Source organism: Pinus tabuliformis, chromosome 6 (genome assembly GCF_031772625.1).
Source record: "Pinus tabuliformis cultivar Carrire ecotype Pingquan chromosome 6, CPIR1, whole genome shotgun sequence".
NCBI classification, from domain to species: Eukaryota; Viridiplantae; Streptophyta; class Pinopsida; order Pinales; family Pinaceae; genus Pinus; species Pinus tabuliformis.
In genome coordinates, this window is record NC_142292.1 from 1,459,485,178 (window position 1) to 1,459,510,164 (window position 24,987).

General features: G+C 35.4%; 1 protein-coding gene and 1 pseudogene across 1 annotated transcript; both read left to right on the forward strand.

Annotated features, from left to right (window-relative positions):
- The first annotated feature begins 2,363 nt into the window (after window positions 1–2,363).
- LOC149264122 (transcription factor MYB1-like) lies at window positions 2,364–3,821 on the forward strand. Its single transcript, XM_089388989.1, has 3 exons — window positions 2,364–2,623; window positions 2,833–2,962; window positions 3,094–3,821. The coding sequence occupies exons 1-3, from the start codon at window positions 2,491–2,493 to the stop codon at window positions 3,803–3,805; spliced, it is 975 nt and encodes a 324-aa protein (XP_089245115.1). The 5' UTR covers window positions 2,364–2,490; the 3' UTR covers window positions 3,806–3,821.
- Window positions 3,822–20,089: 16,268 nt separating this feature from the next.
- LOC149264123 (tubulin alpha-2 chain pseudogene) lies at window positions 20,090–20,697 on the forward strand (annotated as a pseudogene).
- The last annotated feature ends 4,290 nt before the right edge of the window (window positions 20,698–24,987 follow it).

Sequence of the window (24,987 nt, forward strand, 5' to 3'; positions counted from 1 at the left end):
AGCGTTTGATTATAATATATCGAATGGGCCATATTATGAGGTTCGAACTTTTGTAATGTAACTAAAAACTCAAAACCCCTGGTGGAGGACAATACGAATAGGAAGAACGTTTCACATTTCGAGTATACATAACTGAATTACAGAAATGTTTCATCGATCAACGCCTACATATCTCATTGTCATGGTTATTGATGATTGTCGGGCACAAAGGTTCAACCCTCATTGTAATGCATGAAACATGTCCTTATTACTCGAACTTATGCCTACATACCTCATTGTCATGGTTATGGATGATTTTCGCATAAATCCTTCAACCATCATTGTAATGGATCAAAATTTGTCCTTATGCTTCAACCATGCATATGTTTCAGAATGGAAAGAGGCCACTATCAAATCCACTGTGAAAGATGGGTGTTCAGTAGTGATTTTTTTATTTCATTTCTTCTTAATCCTACATATGTGGTTATCAACGAGGGGCACAGTGAATTTTTAATCATGCTTTGTAAAAAAATAATTTAAGTATGGTCTAAGTATGTGTTTTAGACATGCAATAAAGTTACTGTAGCGAATTTTATTCATTGATTTAGTGACGACTACAAGAATATACTGGAATTTTTCAATTCAGGGCATCCGATCAAAAAGATTAATTAAGAAAACGATTAAATTGTTGATTCTGATGGGGGGTGCCTATCGGAGTAATTATAACTTTATTATTATTATTATTATAAATTACAAAGTATACTTTAAAAGAGACATGGAAAAATATTCTTAATTATTGAGATTTATCCTTATTTGATTGTGGAGAGTTTTAGTTTATAAATAGCCTTTGTTACAATACAATAGGCTAATACCTAGAGTATCAATACCACATATCCAAAAAATTATAAATCAATTCATATGATACTTGTTCATGACTTTTTATTTTAATTAATCAATTTAATTAGAAAGAAAAAAATATAACTATCTTAAAGTTCACCTCCTTGTCCCTCTCGATTAATCTCGCGATCATGGCTTTCACAGAGCTCACATCACATTGAATTTGTGATATATCTATACATCACCTAATACTTGAAAAAATGACACCTCGTATATTTGTCTTTCTTTTGTGCACCTAATATTTGGAATACGACAGAGCCATTTATATGTCATTGGTTAGGGCATTAAACTTCCATCAATATGATATATCTATACATCACCTAATACTTGAAAAAATGACACCTCGTATATTTGTCTTTCTTTTGTGCACCTAATATTTGGAATACCTCATCGGTTAGGGCATTAAACTTCCCCGAGATGTTTGGCAGACAGCACACAATTAGAGATCAGTACGAGCATTATTTAGTTATTTAAAATATAATTCATTCCAAAACAATATTTACAGTTAAATTTGTTTTTTACACTTAAATTTGTTTGTTTGTTTGGTTTTGTTTTTTTGTCTAATTTAGCATATATTTATTTTATTCAATATAGTGTATTTTAGATAAAAATATTTTGGATTAATTATTATCAAGATTTGGTTGACATTTGGAACTAACTAATATGATTCATCCTCAGGCTAGAAGGTGAAAAAATCATACAATCTTCATAACTAAATAGTAATAACACATCATAACCCAAAATTAACTGCTAGTTTTCAATGACTAATTTTCAGTAAGTAACTTTGGACTATGATACATCCTTATTATTTATTCATGAAAATTAAATGACTTTTTCACTTGTCCTCCTAAATGATTCGAAACTTCAACCAAATTCAAATAATATAATTAATCCAAAAAATATCTACAACATAGACCACAAGTCTCAAATTATGTATTTTAATAAAATATATTTTTGAATTTACAACAAAAATACATAATTAAAACTAACTCGTTCGGCAAAAAACACCCTAACCAAAACAACTAACCATTAAAATACGGCAAAAATAATCGTAATGTGAATTAATGTGCATTCTGGTTTCCAATATAATTTTTCCCTGGAGAAATATTACACCTTGGTCTTTCTCGAAATTTATTACACTGAACGACATTGACTTGTAAGAAGCAATTCTCTCCCGCAATTGCACGTGCACCGAAACATTGAATTGTAAGAAGCAATTCTCTCCCGCAATTGCATGTTCACCGAAACCATGTGATTCTCCATTTTGTGGGAACGCCGAAACCAAGTAGCTTTTAGGAGGGGTAGATAATTTTCCGCTCTGTGCAGTTAATTTTCATACGTACACGCTACAGTCCCAACAGACGAATAGACCGAAGAGACCAATCGATCGAACATCGCGATTCGCATGACATTAACAGCCTTCCTTCGTACGGAGAAGAAGCAGAGAGGTCCCTACTGTGACTCAGTGTTTTTAGCAGAGGAAATCATCACCTGTTGAGTTCTATATAAAGTCAACCTCCCTACCAAGGAGAAGCAGAGAGGCCCCTACTGTGACTCAGCGTTTTTAGCAGAGGAAATCATCAGCTGTTGAGTTACAGAGGTAGAATATTCAAGATGGGTAGATCTCCTTGCTGCCCAAAACAAGGGCTCAATCGTGGGGCCTGGACCAAAGAAGAGGATATGATTCTCTCCACATACATTCAAACCCATGGAGATGGTGGATGGAAAATTCTTCCCCAAAAAGCAGGTGAATTCTAAAAAGTTTGTCATGCTTTTGTTTTTGTTTTCTTTTCTTTTCCCTCCTCCAAATTTCATGATTTACACCATACTACTAAAGCCAATTGAACTGTCCCAGCGACAACAAGTCAGTTAGTTGTCAGTTATGGTATAGATATTATTTATGCAGAAATATATATTTATTCAGAGGCTAACAAGTGGAAAGAATTTTTGTTGCAGGTCTTAACCGGTGCGGAAAGAGTTGTAGATTACGTTGGAAGAACTATCTGCGTCCTGACATTAAACGCGGAAGGATTTCCGCCGACGAGGAGGATCTCATTATTCGGATGCATCGCCTTCTTGGCAATCGGTATGTCGAGAATATCTGAACATTTGTTCACTCAACAAAATTTATTGATTCCCCATTTCAGCGCCTCGAAATTTCGAATAATTAAGTGCACAGTAGGAAGTTGACGAGGTTATATTTATGGATTCATGCAGGTGGTCCCTGATTGCAGGACGACTACCCGGAAGAACAGACAACGAAATCAAGAATTACTGGAACACTCAGCTTAGAAAAAAGCTCCCGCCACTAAAGCAATCTCAAGCTCATTCAAGCACGAAATCTCTGGAAACGAAATGGAGATCTTCTTCTCCTCTGCCAACACATGTGTTCAAAGCAATTCCACTCAAAATAACAACGGCCATGGGAGGCTTCGGAATCGTGAAAGAAAACAGCTACAACAGTGATGGCTGCAATAATCCCAGTTTAAATGGAGCTCCCAAATCGTGTAATATTAATGAAACTGGTAATTTCTCCCAGTCATGCTGCGACCTACTCGCAAACAATTCCATCACACCGGATGATTCGGAGCGCATTACCTTCCAAACGGCAGATGCTAATTTTGTGGAAGCAGAATTTGTGGACGAGGAGTCACCACATTCCGATCATTGTGGAGGAAATACAGCAATATTAGCGGAGAGTTTATTGGATTTGAGCGACCTATCGCTTCCCCACTGGAATCTGCTCTTCTCCTCATCCGACTGTGACACAGATTTTGGTTTGGAAGAGTTGTACAGGGGAGCGGCCATGGAGCTGAACGAGTTTGAAGATTTCATGTGTTCTGATCAAAATAATATGGAGAAGGTTAACAGCTTTGCAGTTGTTGCCAATCAAGGAATAGCAGAACACTGCCCCGTTATCCAACATTGATTTTCTGGTTAGAACTTTTGTTTCTACTATTTGACTTATTGGATTTCACTGTGATTTTATCAAGTGAATATTGTACTCTCGCCCTTTGCTAAACTTTTGAATAATTATAAGAAGAAATGATCCAGGGTTTGCCTACATTGGAGTTTATCCCTAGCTAGTGCCATTTCTTGTGTCCTCTTGTCTTGGCTTGTCTTCTACTATTATTGTTTATGTTCTATATACATTTTATATCATGATGATGTGATTGCTAAAATGGATATTGATATTGGGATAACAAAGAAACTGAAGTAAAATTGTTCTAAGCATAGAACATACCATTGTTACCAAAAAATTAACACAGAGGCTAGGAAGCAATGTGGGATATTGGATTTAGGAGGCATGGGGCACATGGTTGTCAAGAATGAAAAAAAGCATTTGGGCTTCACATGATGGTTATCAGTTTGATTAATGAAAAGAAAGAAGAAGCCATTGAAGTCATCGGCATTGATGCTTATCTTGTTAGCAGGGATTTTGAAAAGATGATGGTGTGCCAATTTAATTCAATAACATTGTTTCTTTGCATCATATAAGCAATGGGGATAGTATCAATCACTTTGGTTTTCTAATTATGTAGAGCGACCCCATTGTGTTGTGAGAAGCGACAAAGAGCCTAGATTACATAATGGACACCATTTTAGTTGTTTATCCTTTGGAATCATATCTTTCCCTTTTGAAGACAAATAGAAAGCTAGTGATGTTGGGCATTGTTCTAAAGCAGTTGCACTTTGTGACTCCTCTGTCAATACGTGGTATGTCTATCTCTTCATTTATATGTGTAATATCTAGCCATAATGGCAGTGGAAACCATCCATCAATTTTTCTATGTGCAGATACATCTTGACCCTACCCTGATTTTGTGCTTACATAGAAAATTGCTGCCAAATTATTGTTATATATATTTTTTTGTTTGCAATGAGCCTAAAAGTGGAGAAGAGAAGTTTTTTATAGGTTTGTGGGTCAAATCTTGGAGAATCTTCCTCTAGAATAGGCATCCCCTCTGTTATGTACAAGAGTTACAACTTTTATCCCAATGAAGCATTTCGACATGATAGAGCCCAAGAAGCAATGTGGGATATTAGGTTTATGAGGCATGGGGCACATGGGTATCAAGATTTCCATTTGATAAAAATAAATAAGAAGCCATGGAAGCCTCGAAGCTAATTCTTATTTTTGTCACTCACTTCATTTTGGGTTTCAATTGGTCAAGGTTGCCCAAGAGAAGTGAATTTTAGAGCCACTTTCCTAGGCCACAGAAGATCTTAGAGCTTAATCAGACCCTCTCCATTTCCTAGTGCTCAGAAATATCTTTACAACGATACATAGAATTCGAAGAATAGACTTCTAGATCGAATGTTAGAGCATGTTGAAGATCACACTTGGAAAGCCTTGAAAACCAATAAAATGACTAAGTATGAGGGCAAATATCACATATCAGGGACCCTGAGCACAATAAGCCCTGCACATCACAATCCCGAATATCAGGAGCCCCGCAATCCCGTAATATATGCGTATCAGTGATTGCAAAGGGGAAATCCCATGATTTGAAAATTAGATCTTAACAATTAATAAGGTATTACAGTCTCATGTGCATGGTTCTGAATATGTTATTTTATGCAATGGATCGATAAGATTGTGAAATACACAAACAATGAAGTAGTAAAGAAGCATAATAGACAACACACATAAACACAACAGAAATGTCGAAGAAATCAAAGAAGGTAAAGATTCCAATCTTAACCAAAGAGGAACCAGTAAAGAAGGCCTTGATAGGTGATACTACCTACATCGGCCTGGGAAAAGCTTCATGGGAAATCATATACAATTTATTGGAAGCTAAAGATCCAAAAGAAATTCGAGAAGAAAAGGAAATATCCGACTCCACTAAGAAATAAAAGAATACTCTCAAGGAGTTTTCCATCTATTTTCTCCACAGAATAGCTGCCCGTGCCAAAAAATTACCCTACAATGAATTAGTTAGATGGGTAATTGAGAGAATCAACATAACAGACAAATCTTTTTTTACGGTTGATGGATGGATGTTCGGGTCATTCAGAGCAGAAGATATAAAAAATATGTACCATTTGGTGGAACCACAAAAGCATTACAACAAGGCATTTGTCGAAGCCTTCGCCAAAGAAAATGACATGGAATCAAACCCTCTCAGGTAGTGGAGGCATTACCCAAACAAACACAAGCATGAATCATCAGGTATGTATTCCGTTGACTCCTTACCATCTCCTTACTGCTATGCTGGTGCTATAATGTGTAGACTCTTTGGAGTCTCCAATTCCACTAGGTTTTCAATTGAAATGGTTCCTTTAATGGAGGTAGTAGTTAATTCGTATATCATGGATTGGGAAACCATTTTGTCTAATAAAATGGCCAACCATATCCTCGATTATAGAAGAAACAGGTTCGTGACTACCCGGAGAGTGCCTACATTATGGACACTATCTGTTTCAATTCTGATTACCCCATTCTAGGTTGGAAATGGACTCCACAAGACTAAAACACCATTCACATCTATCATAAGGAATTGTGGAAAACCCATTATAAAAGCCATCTTTATAGAATCGGTCATGGTTTTGTTTTTTCCTATTCATTATGCTATATTCAATAAACCCGCTCCTCAATTATCTAATGAAGCCAGTGTTGACTCAACATCAATTGGTAATTGGTTTGGTGAAGAAAACTTCACCTACATTAGACTTTTTGGAAGCACTACTGCTCCACATGTTCTCCCCTTATACATTCTCGATAAACTATTTCCTAGGGAAATAACTTATCAAATCACAGAAGCAGGGATGTACAAAAACCTCAAGGAGTCCAAAAAGCAAATGTGGCCTTCATTCCCACTCCCTTGTGGTACTTTCTTACTGCATGAATTCAAACATGCACAGAAAGAAGTAGAGAAAATAAAAGCACTAAAGTTAGCAACCATTCCAAAGAGGCAACATGATCCAAAAGCAATAGCCTATAACTTCAACTCTCATGTCAAAATTTCCAAGTTTGAACATGAGAAAGATGATTATGATGATTTGTTCACCTCAACTGACTTATTCTCTCAAGTAAAACAACTTGCAAAAATTAAATTGGGAGCAGAGGGAGTAGAAGCATTTCTACAGTTCAGAACAAGGAGGTTGGAAACTCTACCGATGGACTTATTAAATACCACCCCTATGTTGCAACATGAAGGCCAAAGTGTAGGAAAAACTACCAAGAATATTCTTGAAAAGCAGAAGAGCCCTAAAAGGAAGAGGACAAAGAAATGAATGGAAGCAATTCGATCTAATTATAAAAAACCCAAACGACTCCCAAAACCTCACTACACCAAAATTGCCCACAGCACAACAGTATGAGGTTATTAGTGTTCCAATTGAAGGGACAAGCAGCCCACCCAAAATGCAGCAGGATATAGAAATAATCCCCGAAAATCCCACAGAAGGGATTGTACTAAAAATAGAGGAAATACCACCCCTTGATGTATTCTACAGTCCAGAGCACAGGGCTGTAGTTAAAAGACAAAAGAAAAAGAGGAAAACTGATCAATGACCTCTTTTAACTCCTCTAGAAAAATCATGAATGTGGTATGGAAGTCAGAAGTAGATCCTTCTGAGGATTTAACAAAATTATCTCAGTATGCAAGGGCTTACACAATAGCGACAATTGACAAAGCCTCAGAGGTCAGTCAACTAATTAGGGATAAAGATCAAAGGATCAGTCAGCTTGAGATGTAATTGACAGAAGAACAACAAAAGATTAATCAACTAGAACAACAGCTAGCAGAACAAAGGCAACAAAATGAGCAACGTAAAGAACAGTTGAATCTGGAGAAACACAAATTTGATAAGCAGGCTCTCCAGAAACAACAGAAGTTGTCTCAAGAACTAAGCAACCCTCTGATAGCAATTGAGCAAGAAAAGAAGGCCAAGGATGATCAAATTGCACAACTACAATTACAAATAGAAAAAAAAAGTGTTATCCACAGGTTACTGAATTCAAAAAAGAAGCCTTGGAGATAATCAAAGCCTTATCTCAACAATTTAACATCCTATCCCATAATATATCATTGGCTAACCCATTGTACGACATCTCTGCATCATTGATTGACAAGGCAATTGATAGGAGATTGGAATTGGAGAAAACAAATGAAAAAATAGAAAACTTTCTCTCTTGGAAAAATTCAAAGGAAGGAATGGCTAAAAATCTGCCGAAAATACAAGAATTGCACAAGGAAATCCTATTTTCGGAATGGGAATCTCAGCTAATGAAAGTTGAAAGGGAAACTTCTAGAGCCAGAGCTACAATGAATGGTGTAATCGAATCAATAAATAATAGCTTATATATGTCTAATTTGATTTCCGATTGCTCTCCAGGCAAACTTTCGAAAGCAAAGGAACTAGAACATCATTGGAGACGGGAGCTGGCTAGCAAAGAAAAACATATCAGAGAAGTTCAAAACTTGACATGGGATGCATTCTCGTTTCTTCTAGTCAAGCCTGATAGCCAGCACATGGCCATGAAATGCCTATCTAACGCGGTCAACTGCGTGGTTCCCGAACTCTCTGATGCCACCTACACAGCCCAACGACATTCTATGATGAGCTAGCCTCCGAAATTCCAGCCAATGCTAGCAATCTGTGAGCTACAAGCACAAGAGAAGAAGTTGATTCAATGAATTAGTTCAATCGCCATTGCACTACTAATTTTATACCAAATCCCAGATTTTCATGTCATAGTTTGAACACCTTATAGCGATTTTTTTTTATAGTAGTTTTTATTTTTATTATTTAAGACCCTTTCATGTATTTAGAAAGGGTCCTCAATTTGTATAAAATTTTGACTTGGGAATTTGCACTACTGTACTTCTAAATATTTTTTTTATCAAAAAGTACATGAAGGTTTCACATTTTTATCAAGAAGCTTTTTCAAGGCTTGCACTTTTACATCTTCTGGAGGTTTTTCTCAAATAGCAAAATGGAATTGAAGTGTTGTTCATACCGGAAGGATTCAAATGCATGTGGTACTTATATAACTATTTTTGTCTTATTTCCTTATGTGAATGAACACTTCTTTAAAAATTGCTATTGTTGATATATGTATTTTGTTCTCAAATAATTCTTTATCATATCATTTCTGAAGATTGAGAATTGTTATATTTCAGAGGACATATGTCAGCGATATATATATTTTGATGAATGCGATAATGTTTTTATAACTACTTTGTTTAATTTCTTAAACAAAGTAACCATTATATGAATACATCTTTCTATTTGATAAGTAAGCCATCTATATGCTTATTTCTCTTTTACAAACAATCAAAGATTTCATTGTTTATAAATCACCCAGCTTAGATAAGAATATTTATATATTTTTCAGTTGTAGGATAAAGACATTGTCATAGATCCATTCCGCATGCTTCAAATTTGCGAAGCGAATCTCATCTTCTTGAAAATGAAGTAAATGTTACTCTGATATTTAAGATGCTTGTGGCAATATTAGTATTTCCTATAGAAGATTCATAATAGATTAGTTCGATTGTGATCTAAACCAAAACCAATATAGGAACCACATTGCAAACCAAGAAGCTTTTTCAAGACTTGCAATTTTGCGTCTTCTGGAGGTTTTCTCAAATAGGAAAGTGGAATCGAAGTGTTTTTCACATCGGAAGGATTCAAATGCATGCGGTACTTCTATCATTGTTTTTGCCTTATTTCTTTATGTGAATGAACACTTCTTTAAAACTTGCTGTCGTTGATATATGTATTTTTTCTCAAATAATTCTTTATCATATCATTTATGAACATTCAGAATTGTTATATTTCAAAGGATATATGTCAGCGATATATATATATATTTTGATGAATGTGATAATGATAAACCATGACTACATTAATAATAACGCATTTATATCACTACATTGTAAACAGTAAATAGAATTCAGACAATAAATACATTGATATGAATACATGAATGTATTAATACTATAAATCTCAAGAATATTGATATAAACACCTAGAACATGAAATTGCAACAATAATATTATAAATGTAAACAATATTTTCATTTATGGATCCTAGTGAACAAAGCAAAGGGATCCACACAGAAGACCACAACAATCAGAAATGCAAGAGAAAGATATAAAATAGTAACACTCGCATTGGAGAAAAACAACATAAATGGAAAAAACACATCTAAATTGCACACATTGGATTTCAAGAAGAACAACATAATAGGACACTTTAAGACCAGAGATATACAATTTTGCACACAAAAACAACACTAGTGTTTAAAATAATCATGATTTAACCAACATTGCAACCACAGAAAGAACATTGAGTCTTAACATATATTTTTTGTTTTGTCTACATCAAATAATCCACTACATAATTGAAGTTCAAAACTGTAAAGAAGGCCACAATGTTATTAGTTGTATTTAATAGTGGTATGGACTTCAATCGCTCCTCTTCCTTCTTCCTAATTGTAACATATGCACTATTTTTAATCTTGGAATGATGTTGGAAAGTAAAAGGCAGTGCAATGCGTAAACCATCTATTTATTTCACTCTTGGTATGGTTGTGAAGGTAAGGCCTTGCTACTCTTTATTCCTGATATCAACTGACGCTCTTTCTAAAGTCTATCCTTGTGCATTGTTGATTGTAAGAGCCCATGCCATCTTCAAAGGAATTTGTTTTTCGATTTCCTCTTAGCACTGGGGTGATAGGGACAATGTTTGCATTGCTTGCATCAAATTGAACACCAACATAATTATCAAAAACAACAGTTGTGAACATTGGAAGTGTAGGTGGCTTAGAGGTAGGCGCATAGAATATATCCTTAACAAAAACAAGTGCACCATTCACAAACATAGCATCAACCCATTAATTACATGTCAACATAACACGCTGATGATGACACAACAAAACTTCATGGTCCAATTGATCATCATCAACACCATCGATTTCTGAACACCTTGAATATTCACCACGACATCGTGCAATTGGAGAATTTAATGACTTTAACATATTCCTATTATGTAAGGACACCAAATTATTTGTTGGAAACATGTGAACTGCTACATTAAATAAATCTCTTTTTTTAGGATGCAACCTCATATCAGCCCAAGACATAAGAAAGTCCCAATCTTCAAGAACAGGTTCTATGTTTCTTATGTTATTAAGGACTCTATGAAAACAAGATTGTTTCTGATTATTCCCTTGTTGGCAAAATATTGTGTCTAAAATAACAAAAATGTTGAATTTGTTCCACAAGACTTTCCCTGCTATGTTACCTTTCTACAAAGGCTTATCTCTGACAAGAGGCAGTTGACCAAGGTCACCAATATGGATGATGGATCTCCCACCAAAAGGACAATTATTTTTCTCTGGAAATGCTTCTCGTAACCTAGCATCTATTTGTATAAACAACCTTGATCCCATAAAGCTCATTTCATCAATCAATATATATCTAACATGTCGCATTTCTTCTTGGAATACTGCAAGTGACTGCCCCTTTAGTGGCTACATATATTTAATTGTGATTGTACTAAAAATAGAGGAAATACCACCCCTTGATGTATTCTACAGTCCAAAGCACAGGGCTGTAGTTAAAAGACAGATCAAGGAGTACCAATAAAGGACCCCTTTTAACTCCTCTAACAAAATCATGAATGTGGTATGGAAGTCAGAAGTCAATCCTTCTGAGGATTTAACAAAATTATCTCAGTATGCAGGGGCTTACACAACAACAACAATGGAAAAAGCCTCACAGTTCAGTCAACTAATCAGGGATAAAGATCAAAGGAACACTCAGCTTGAGATGTAATTGACAGAAGAACAGCAAAAGATTAATCAACTAGAACAACAACTAGTAGAACAAAGGCAACAAAATGAGAAACTTAAAGAATAATTGAATCTGGAGAAACACAAAATTGATAAGCAGGCTCTCCAGAAACAACAAAGGTTGTCTTAAGAACTAAGCAGCCCTCAGATAGTGATTGAGCAAGAAAAGAAGGCCAAGGATGATCAAATTGCACAACTACAATTACAAAAAAAAAAAAAGTGTTGTCCACAGGTTACTGAATTCAAAAAAGAAGCCTTGGAGATAATCAAAGCCTTGTCTCAGCAATTCAACATCCTATCCCATAATATATCATTGGTTGACCCGTTGTGCGACATCTCTGCATCATTGATTGACAAGGCAGTTGACAGGAGATTGGAATTGGAGAAAGCAGATGAAAAAATAAAAAACTTTCTCTCTTGGAAAAATTCAAAGGAAGGAATCGTGGAAAATCTACCGAAAATACAAGAATTGCACAAGGAAATCCTATTTTTATGTGCAAAGGTGGTATTTCCTCTGTTTTTATGTGCAAAATTGTATATCTCTGGTCTTAAAGTGTCCTATTATGCTGTTCTTCTTTAAATCCAATGTGTGCAATTTAGATGCCCGAAAATAAAAGAATTGCACAAGGAAATCCTATTTTCGGAATGGAAATCTCAACTAATGAAAGCTGAAAGGGAAACTTCTAGAGCCAGAGCTACAATGAACGGTGTAATAGAATCAATAAATAATAGCTTATATATGTCTAATTTGATTTCCGATTGCTCTCCAGGCAAACTCTAGAAAGTAAAGGAACTAGAACATCATTGGGGACAGGAGTTGGCGAGCAGAGAAAAACAAATCAGAGAAGTTCAAAACTTGACATGGGATGCATTCTCGTTTCTTCTAGTCAAGCCTAATAGCCAGCACATGGCCATGAAATTCCTGTCTGACGCGATCAACTGCATGGTTCTCGAACTCTCCGATGCCACCTACACAGCCCAGCGACATTCTATGATGAGCTAGCCTTCGAAAATCTAGCCAATGCTAGCAATCTCTGAGCTACAAGCACAAGAGAACAAGTTGATTCAATGAATTAGCTCAATCGCCATCGCACTGGTAATTTTATACCAAATCCCAGATTTTCATGTCACAGTTTGAACACCTTATAGCGATTTTTGTTGATAGTAGTTTTTATTTTTATTATTTAAGACCCTTTCATGTATTTAGAAAGAGTCCTCAATTTGTATAAAATTTTGACTTGGGAAGTTGCACTACTGTACTTCTAAATATTTTTTTTATCAAAAACTACATGAAGGTTTCACATTTTTATCAAGAAGCTTTTTCAAGGCTTGCACTTTTGCATCTTTTGGAGGTTTTTCTCAAATAGAAAAATGGAATCGAAGTGTTGTTCACACCGGAAGGATTCAAATGCATGTGGTACTTCTATAACTATTTTTGTCTTATTTCCTTATGTGAATGAACACTTCTTTAAAAATTGCTACTGTTGATATATGTATTTTTTTCTCAAACAATTATTTATCATATCATTTCTGAAGATTGAGAATTGTTATATTTAAGAGGATATATGTCAGCGATATATATATATATATATATATATATATATATATATATATTTATTTTGATGAATGTGATAATGTTTTTATAACTACTTTGTTTAATTTCTTAAACAAAGTAACTATTATGTGAATTCATCTTTCTATTTGATAAGTAAGCCATCTATATGCTTATTTCTCTTTTACGAATAATCAAAGATTGCATTGTTTATAAATCACCCATCTTAGATAAGAATATTTATATAATTTTTAGTTGTAGGATAAAGACATTTTCATAGATCCATTCCACATGCTTCAAATTTGTGAAGCAAATCTCATGTTCTTGAAAATGAAGTAAATGTTACTTTGCTATTTAAGATGCTTGTGGCAATATTAGTATTTCCTATAGAAGAGTTAGAATAGATTAATTCGATTTTGATTTAAACCAAAACCAATATAGGAACCACATTGCAAACCAAGAAGCTTTTTCAAGACTTGCACTTTTGCATCTTCTATAGGTTTTCTCAAATAGCAAAGTGGAATCAAAGTGTTGTTCACATCGGAAGGATTCAAATGCATGTGGTACTTCTATCATTGTTTTTTCCTTATTTCTTTATGTGAATGAACATTCCTTTAAAACTTGTTGTTGTTGATATATGTATTTTTTCTCAAATAATTCTTTATCATACCATTTCTGAACATTCAGAATTATTATATTTCAAAGGATATATGTCAGCGATATATATATTTTGATGAATGTGATAATGATAAACCATGACTACATTAATAATAACGCATTTATATCACTACATTGTAAACAATAAATAGAATTCAGGACATAAATACATTGATATCAATACATGAATGTATTAATACTATAAAACTCAAGAATATTGATATAAACACCTAGAACATGAAATTGCAACAATAATATTATAAATGTAAACAATATTTTCATTTATGGATCCTAGTGAACAAAGCGAAGGGATCCACACAGAAGACCACAACAATCAGAAATGCAAGAGAAAGATATAAAATAGTAACACTCCCATTGGAGCAAAAAAACATAACTGGAAAAAACATATCTAAATTGCACACATTGAATTTAAAGAAGAACAGCATAATAGGACACTTTAAGACCAGATATATACAATTTTGCACATAAAAACAGAGGAAATACCACCTTTGAACATAAAAATAGGATTTCCTTGTGCAATTCTTGTATTTTCGGCAGATTTGCAGCCATTCCTTCCTTTGAATTTTTCCAAGAGAGAAAGTTTTTAATTTTTTCATCTGCTTTCTCCAATTCCAATCTCCTGTCAACTGCCTTGTCAATCAATGATGCAAAGATGTCGAACAACGGGTCAGCCAATGATATATTATGGGATAGGATGTTCAATTGCTGAGACAAGGCTTTGATTATCTCCAAGGCTTCTTTTTTGAATTCAGTAACCTGTGGATAACACTTGTTTTTTTATTTGTAATTGTAGTTGTGCAATTTGATCATCCTTGGCCTTCTTTTCTTGCTTAATCACTATCTGAGGGCTAGTTAGTTCTTGAGACAACTTTTGTTGTTTCTGGAGAGCCTGCTTATCAATTTTTTTTTCTCCAGATTTAATTATTCTTTAAGTTGCTCATTTTGTTGCCTTTGTTCTACTAGCTGCTGTTCTAGTTGATTAATCGTTTGCTATTCTTTTGTCGATTACATCTCAAGCTGAGTGATCCTTTGATCTTTATCCCTGATTAGTTGACTGAACTCTGAGGCTTTGTCCATTGTTGTTGTTGTGTAAGCCCCTGCATACTAAGATAATTTTGTTAAATCATCAGAAGGATTGACTTCTGAATTCCACACCACATTCATGATTTTGTTGGAGGAGTTAAAATGGGTCCTTGATTGGTCTTCCTTAATCTTTCTTTTAACTACAACCCTGTGCTTTAGACTGTAGAATATATCAAGGGGTGGTATTTCCTCTAACTACAAACAACAAGAGGTAGATTAAGCAACATATGGCATGTTTCTTGTGCTCTAATGTCACGTTCAACAATCATTTTTGCAAGAAACTTTCTATATGCACATAAGAAACATCCTCAGGGCCAATAGAATTTGAAATTCTAGTTAACATATGATGATAACTTTCAGACCTTTTTTCTTCTTTCAATTCATACTTAGCAATGTATTTCAACACAGCATAGCGAGAAAGCACTGGCTGGCAATCAACATTTGCACGCCACATTGGTAGAAGGTCAATGTTATGTACATTAAGCCTGTCATCATTTCTTGCTGGCTCATATTTTTTTCTTCATTGATCATCTATGAACAATCTTGATTCACCACGAATATCCGATGGAGCATTATACCGACATGTTAGAATAGCTCCGTTTCTACGAAAACAAGAACCCACAGTACACTTCGTGTGCCTTTGGACACAGTTTAATAATTCTTTGTAATCGTTATGAGGATCACAAGAGAAAATCTGACCAGTATTTAATAGGAAAGGGTTATCATTGATGCCTTGTGGAAAGATTATGTTGTGATGATGGATGTCACTTCGATTCTTGGCAGTTACATACTTGTCGAAGAACATCTTTGCAAGTTGTACATCATAACTATTTGACTAAACAAGTATTTACATGTCAGGAGGACCTTCTAACCATAGGAAACCATGGATATGCGTTGAACCTCTGTGTTGCCACTCATATCTGAAATAAATAAACATATAGTTACTACAAAAAATATAAATAGAACCACAATAATAATTAAAAAGGTATAGAAGAAAAATTCAACACACACCTGTACCAAAAGTCTTTAGCCTTAAGGTATTTTTGGATAACTTCCTCTCAAAAAATATTTAATCTATGGTGCATAAATGATGAAAATGATATTAACTCACACAAATTACAGAAAAACACATATAAAAACCAGAGACACAATATTGACAGAAAAAGGCTGAAGCCTCATGTATTCTCTCACTCTCATTCTAATTTCTTACAGTAAATAATTGAATATAATGTTACAAATAAATAGATGAGAGATAGTGTTCTTAAGATAGTGCGTGCTATCTTAGACACCTTTGGTTGAGATAATTTCTCCTTTGGTTGAGATAATTTCTCACCAGACACACCAATATAGGAGTTACCTAAACTAACTCCTATCTTAGAGGAACAACCCAAGAGTTAGGCACAAATTCCTAACTTGGAATATTTAATTAATCTATTTATTTTTGGATTTATTATTGTTTTATGAGAGAGTCTAACATTCCCCCCCTCAATGATAAATCCAAAAACGAGAACCATCTTCCAAGTTATCATGTTGATCCTAAAAAACATTGCCTGAAAAAACCGCCAAAAAATGGATGCTGGAAAAAACTCAAATCTGAAGAGAACATGAATCAGCTGCATGCTTGATTCATCTCTGAAGGACGCTTGACAACTCCATCATGTGCCAAGCCGCAAAAGGATCCAACTGTCCTTTGCTTGAAAACAGCATCCGGTGTCCACTGACACAATTTGATGAACGCCCACTGGTGTGTTTGCTGATGATGATTGCCCACTGGCTGAAGATGTCGAAAAACAACTCAATGTTGTTTTTGCTATGATGAAAGCTGCTCACTGCTGCTTTGGCTGTCGATCACCCACTGGCGAATTTGCTGATGCTCACTGCTGATGACAAATGCCCACTGGCTGATGAAGATGCCCACTGGCTGCTTCGCTGATATTGTCGAGACTTTTAGTCTGACAACCACTTGTCAAATTCATTGACATTTTCCCCCCTTTGTCAGCTGAAAGGAGAGACAATCTTCTCCAAAATATATTTGAACTCCCCCCCTTTAGGTGTAGGAGAGTTTCACTGTTGTACTCCCTCATTCAACTGCATGAGAGTACCATCATCTGTTCACCGTTGGCTGCACTATGTATGATTGTAGTCGGTTGTAGAACTGAGACAACCGTTTGACTGTGGATGACCATTCCCAAGGATCGATCCATTCATAATGTATCTTCAATCTGCCTGTTTTTTGTTGGTTGCGACATTTTGCGGAGGAATGATTGGGCTTGCCACAATGGCAACAAGGATGGAGATCAAAACATTGATCTTCCATATGACCGGTTCTTTGACAATGAGAACACTTTGATTGGACTTCAACTTGAGGTTGCGTGCAATTCTGTTTGTCGGAAACTTTCTCAGAACCTGCTGAGGTGAGTGGTTCAAGAAATCCTGCACTCACAAACTTAATTGGCTTGGAATAATCTGGGATTTGTAAGTTGGTGTCATCAGGGACATATCCTAAGCCACGTCTATTCTTGTTATTTTGAATTTCTTCCCAAGGCTTAATGATGGGTTTGGAAGAAATTTGAATTTGATCATGAACAACTTCGACACTTGAAGTTGTTGGGATGAATGACTTATCATCTGGATGGTTCAAAGACTTGAAAGTATCACTCTTTTCTTGCAATTCATTCCTTTGAAGTTGGGACTCAAGCTGAAGAAACTCAATGGTTTCATGCGTTTGCTGTAGATGCCGTGAAATATCAGCAAGAGTTTCTTTGCTGACGTGCACGATGTCTTAACAACTGATCAAACTGTGAAGAATGTTTAACAACTGAATATGCTGCGCCATCTGAACTTGCTCACTTGAAGTCAGGCTCTCTTGTTGTAGATGTCGTGCTTTGAACTATTGACTTGATTTTGTTACTTGGATGACAGGCTCGCTATGGGACTTGACTGGCACGCTCGCTTGCTGGAGATGTGAACTTGTTTCTTGTTTGCTTTAGAATTAAAATTCGTGCATTCACTAGATTCAGCTTAAAGGAAGGGTGTCGAAAACTGTCGAAAATGCACCCAAAAAGCTTACAATGGTTTTAATAACTCACATAAAACAAGGAATTCACTTGTCTTAATTTGACTAAGTTGAAGAGAACTGACGTGCTTGACTTCTGATCAAATCAAAACGTGGGTGTCAGTTTCAACCGAGAATGCACCCGTACAATGCAATGTAATTGGAATTTGATTCACAAGTTCTTAAATTTGTTTGCAAGAATGTTGATGTAGACGTTGCTTTGAAATACTGGAGTTTGCAGATTCTTGAACTTGATTGTATTGAGTGAATTTATTTGTTGAGCTAGAATGCTGATGTTGAAAACTTTGACTATTTGTTGTAGTGTTGTTCTTGCATCTATGTGTTGTGCTTGCTTTATGTATGTGATGAAATTATTGATGTGTCACAACTAGACACAGATCGAAAAGCAAAAACATGAATCCATAAAACACATGCGCCATCAAACACACACAGTGTACCTTAGATCCCCTTATTCAATTTCGGGCGGATCTAGGACACAATCAACACCAAAAAAATGATATCTTTATTAATCACTGAGTACATCTGAAGCAATGATAATTCCAAGCTGACAACCCTTTGAAACAACGCGCCTTCAAAATCTGAATGGATAATGACACGATCCCTCTCAAAGTAAAAAATACTTTGAATTACAACAACTTTCCCTTATCACTCCAAATACAAAATAAAACACTTATATCTCCACAAAATATTCTTCAGATTTACAAAATGTAATGCACCTTATCGCTCCAAATACAAATAAATGATTTTATCCACTCATCTCTCCAGAAAATCACTCATTTAAAAAATATACCTTTATTATTCCACTCACTTATCACTCAAAATGAAACACACCTTATCACTCCAATAATTTCTTTTAAACTCCCATTGAATAGAATTTTATGAAATTCTTCTAAAAAGTGAGTTAAAAAGTGAATGGAGTCACTTTAAAAGAGAACGTGTCTCCTTTAAAAATGTAAGGCACACTTTTAAAACATATTTTTAGAAATTCCATACGACAGCATATGGTGAAGGTGAAACAAACGACAACTTGCTCGAAGAGAGGATTCTAAACCTTCATTTCTGCTGCGCTAAATCTGATATGTAGAAGACTCCAAAAACATTCAGAAGTATCCACGTGGATTCGAACCTTCGCTTTGGTGTGAAGCGAAATCTGATGCGTAGACTGAAGCGCAAGAAATTGTAATCCCTGTAGTAAGATTTTTCTGTGGAGCAAATTATATGGTGTGATTTTTATGAAACGAATTTGGTAGAGTGGCTTCAAGTGCAAAAGACACAACAACATTTAGATCTGCCACCGGCATCGCTGAAATGATGGACTAGACCACAATTTTATAATTCCCGTACTTCTAGTTGTTTTGGGTTTCGGTAGACTGCGTTGCCGTTATTGTAAATGGCGGAAGATTGAATGTGAAGAATAGCAACAACAGAACTAAAAAAAAATGCGATGGATAATGAAATTGATTTGCAAAATAATTTAACTGTAAATGGCGGAGATTGAACCTTTTTTTGGAAGGCATGCAGGCCAACTGTGGGTTTCCAGGGACTTTTACATACTCGTACAATTCTGTCTTCTGTATAGCCTCTGGACTAGCATACGTCCGTGGATACTTCAAATGGTCTGCACCGATTAGACACAACCTTGCAGTATCTGAAAAATACTCAAAACTTGCTTCCGCAACCAGGTAACAGGTATGTGCAGCAGCAACCTCGTCTCTTTCCTTTCATAGACAATCCCCAAGATGCACAATCACACGCTCATCCCCTTTTGTCCTGTTTGCAGTAATTATGACTGAAATAATCTCCTACAAGCACAGAGTGTAGAAATGCCTCGCACTTCACTCAAATCTCCACAGGCATCACAATTCAGATCTTGGCTTGATATATCCATTATAGAAAATGATAATTGAGCATCATAGATTCTTTGAAGATTTGGTGAAATTGAAAGGAATTCAACCTCAATTTTTATCGGTCATGGAGATAATGTGCACGGATACGACCAGCGTGTTTATTGGAAATGAAAAAATACAAACAGTGCTTGAATGGCCGCCTCAACGCCTGCTGGGAGCTTTACTGCCTTGAGCACGGTATCCAGCCTGATGGGCAAATGCCAAGTGACAAATCAGCGGGAGGGGGAGACGATGCATTCAACACGTTCTTCAGCGAGACAGGAGCAGGAAAGCATGTCCCTCATGCTATATTTCTGGATTTAGAGCCCACTGTGATCGACGAAGTCAGAACTGGAATCTACAGGCAACTCTTCCATCCCGAGCAGTAGTGGCAAAGAAGACGCTGCCAACAACTTTGCCCGAGGCCATTATACCATTGGAAAAGAAATTGTAGATCTCTGCCTGGACCGCATCCGAAAGCTGTCCGACAACTGCACTGGCCTCCAAGGTTTCCTGGTATTCAACGCAGTGGGAGGAGGAACCGGATCCGGCCTGGGGTCCCTTCTTCTGGAGAGGCTTTCAGTAGATTATGGCAATCGATGATATCTGCAGGCGTTCTCTAGACATAGAGAGACCCACGTACACCAACCTCAACAGACTGGTTTCCCAGGTCAAGCCAATTGAGATAAGGCGAATTGCGCACTGTCTACAGGCCAATTGCTCTGATACCACATGATGAAAATGAGATTAACTCACACAAATTACAGAAAAACACATATAAAAACCAGAGACACAATATTGACGGAAAAAGGCTGAAGCCTCATGTATTCTCTCACTCTCATTCTAATTTCTTACAGTAAATAATTGAATATAATGTTACAAATAAATAGATGAGAGATAGTGTTCTTAAGATAGTGCGTGCTATCTTAGACACCTTTGGTTGAGATAATTTCTCCTTTGGTTGAGATAATTTCTCACCAGACACACCAATATAGGAGTTACCTAAACTAACTCCTATCTTAGAGGAACAACCCAAGAGTTAGGCACAAATTCCTAACTTGGAATATTTAATTAATCTATTTATTTTTGGATTTATTATTGTTTTATGAGAGAGTCTAACAATAAATTCCACAACAATATGAAGGCACTGGATAACATTCTCAATTTTCATACGCTGCTCATTTGAAGAATGAGAATTTGAATGTATGGGCATGAGGTTATGCAACTCTGGCCACTTTGTGTCAGTTGCACTCAAAGTAAAAAATAAAGATGGACATCCTAACTGAGTAATCATGTCCGCCAGTTCAGATCGACACTTAATCGAGTATGTCATTGTACCTCTCAGAGAAGAGACAAACCACATAAGATGCTCAGCCAGCTTATTATCGAGTAAATCAGATAGTTGGTGATGCAACTCCTCATCTATTGTATGAGTTATCATGTAAATGTTTCTTTGCAAAAACTACAACAGTTGCTTGGCTTCGATGTCGCATTATCATGTTTAATAGGTAATATCGAAACCAAGGATGGCTTCCAAATCTCTGATCATAGTGCCTAAGAAGATGCAATGCATACTCATGAACTTCAACAATAGAAACACGTGGTTGCAACCAATCAGCATCACCAGTGGGAAACAATGTTTGGAATTCCATATCAAATAGCCCCTCTGTATTATATTCATTCACAGGAGAGGTTCCAATAGTGGGCCAATCCATGTCTTGAACATGTGAAGAATGAACATTATCAAGAAATGCTCTAATTTCTTCCACTTCTCTGCGTTCATTTGGTAGGCGAGAAACAAAGGAAGAACAATGAGAGGGGAAATGCTCAGCACGAAACTCTTCATTATTAGTTTCATTGATCTCAGATTCTTCAATACGATAATCAACAAATTTAATCTTGGAGGAGACATATGTAAGGATTCTTAAAATATGAGGTTGCTCACTGGGATCCATGTTATTATACCGACAAAAACGATGGGCTCCTCTTTCACTCTTACATCGTCTGCAAAGAGGTCCTTCAGAATGTCTAACAACAAGGATTTCGGGATATGATTCTTTGCAAATGTGGCACATCTGAAAAACCGACAAGCTATCTATCTTTGCTTGAAACCTTTTATGCACTGCAATCATGTTTTCATCAAAATGAATATGATCTCTACTCATCGAACCATGTTGAAAACCATTTCGATGAGAAAAATATCTTCTAACATTTACTTCATCTTTGAGAACATGAGATTCCTTTCGCAAATTTGAACCACGTGGAATGCATCTATGAGAATGTGTTTCCAAATTTATGGTGTGCATTTCACGAATCTGAGAGGATGTAAAGGTCTCTTTGTCATAAAAGACTTTAAAATTTAATTTGAAACTAACTATAAATGAAGAAAATGAAAAAGAATCAAATGCATTCAAAATTTACATTTTTGTCTTCATGTGGATGAGGGTTATTAGATAGTTGCTCTTGGATTCTAAGAATAGTGGATGGAACATTTGTGCATGTAGTTTATTTACCTCTATTTAAATGAGTTGTTTCCCATTTCAAAGAAATAAAATACATTATAAAACTAAATGTCCAGAAAAGAAAGATTCAAAAATTGAAAATAAAACAAATACATCTACAATAGTTTCACAATTTGATCTTTTGGATTCCAATTGGCCAACCTAACAAGATGACATCATGGTTTCTCCATGAAATGTTAGAAAACACATTTTCAAGGCAAATATAAATGAGAAAATGAGAAAAATATCAAATCCATTCAACATTTACATTTATTTGGCGATGTGGATGAACTCTATGAGATAGTTTCTCTTCACTTCTAACATCAATAGATGTAACATCTACGAAGTTAATTTCTATGCCTCTACTATAATGACTTCTGTCCTGTTCAAAGAAAATAAAAGACACCATAAAATTCATTGTCTAAGCAATTAGAAATTTTAAAAATGAAAAGCAAATAAAAAAACATTGAAAATTTACATCAGTCTGGAATGTAGCTGAACAACCACTATTGCAGTGAAAACCAAAATATAATTGTGTTACCTCCATTGTGCCACATGAAATGATATTAGGGATGACTCGTTCTCTTGGTGGGACCACATTACTTTGAGAAGCATGATTTGAAGGTATTTTGTTTCGAGCAGTTGAATCCAAATTATCAAACAAATGGCCAAGTAAACTATCATTCAAATCATTACATAAAATGTCATCATTACCTTGACCATCGCTTATTTGCGACCTTTGGCCATCAAAACATGCAATTGGACACACGAAAGGGTTAGGGTGGACATTTGCATGCACAATATCGATATGGAATTCTTCCCGATTGCAAGATGTTTCCCCAATGTTATGAACATTTTCAGATGAGCATCGAACAACAAGGCTATGCTAAGGAGGAGCATATCTTGATAATGAACTATCAACAGGAAATTTTCTTTCCATTATATCATCCATATTACGATACTTACAAGGAACTATAGAATCATTTTGAAGAGTGGCTTCACTCATTTTTCTCTTATATGCAGCTCTCCTATGCTCATTCATCGCATCCTTATTTTGTTGATACCAGAAACGACGACTTTCATTAGACCTCTCACGTGATTGTGATGACAAAGTTCTTTTTCTTGCACGCACACTTGTGCCTTCAGATGACATGTCTACAATGAATAATAATTATTCATTATGCAATCATAAACGTTGAACATAAAAAGTGTATATCTTGTTTTTTTTCCAACCATATAAACTTATGAAAATGTATAAGGCTTTTTCCAAATGCCTAAAAGCAAAAACAAATAATTTCAAAATGGTAGAAAAAACAATTGAATTCTTCCAAATGGCCCAAACAAAAAAAGAAGCCTAAATTTCCATGTATCATATTATAATCAAAATCGAACCCATACTATTGCGACATGAGAATCTAAAAATTTGGAACTATATATACTATCAAAATATAAATATAAATATTAAAATGAACATAAACATATAAAATTGTTTGAGAATCAATGACAAAAACCATTACAAATATAATGTATAACATAAATCATAGAAATTATAATTATACAAACAAAGAAAAAAGCATAACATCGAGAAACATCTACATGTAAATAAGAAAACTTTAGCAGAAACAATATTAAATATTTTACATCACAAAGACCGATACAAACATAAAGTATTACGATAAAGACACACAGTATGTATAGAGGCAAAAATGGAAATATTTTCCACAACCACAGAGAGTATATAAAATGGAAATATTTATAAGAACTCCCAAGAATACTAATATCCTAAGAATCCATCACCATATCCAATGGTGGAATCTCATCAACAGAATCCATACAAGAAGCAAATCCAAAAACATGTCCATACTCAATCAGATCGTTGCAGTCCTCTCGTGTTGAGTGCCAAAACTGAGATATTTGCTCATTAATTGAATTATCAATATCTATTGGAAAACAGATGTGAGTCAGCATGTCATATAATAGGAAAGGAACTTCACTGCTGTTCCACATAAGAATCAGACCATGGACTGTTCGGAACGTAAGATAGCCAAGATATTTGCTATTTATATCTGTAGAAATTTCTTCCAAAAACTTCCATCTGAAACCCCAATCATCTTCAAAGTAGTCAATTGTTCGTTCAAAAGACGACTGACCAAATTGGAAATGATCTAATTCTTCAATTGACCATACAGAAGTGGACCCATCGTTGACAAGGCATATCAACTGATTCATGTATATTGCTAATGACATAAATACATATGTCAGTGATTGGAACAAATGAAAAACCCCACTCATTTTTTATTACGTCAAACCATTAGATTGTGTACCCATATCGAGGATAATCTTCATACTCCTTGTCGAGATACAACCAAAACAGTTTACTTTTATAAAACACTACATTCTTTTGGGGGTGAAGTGCCACCAAATGGAACACCTGCCCTTTGCCATACCCTATCAAGACTACTAAAAGCATAAAATTCAGACTACATTCTGTCATAGATTTTTTTTAATAACAACAGAGTCATATT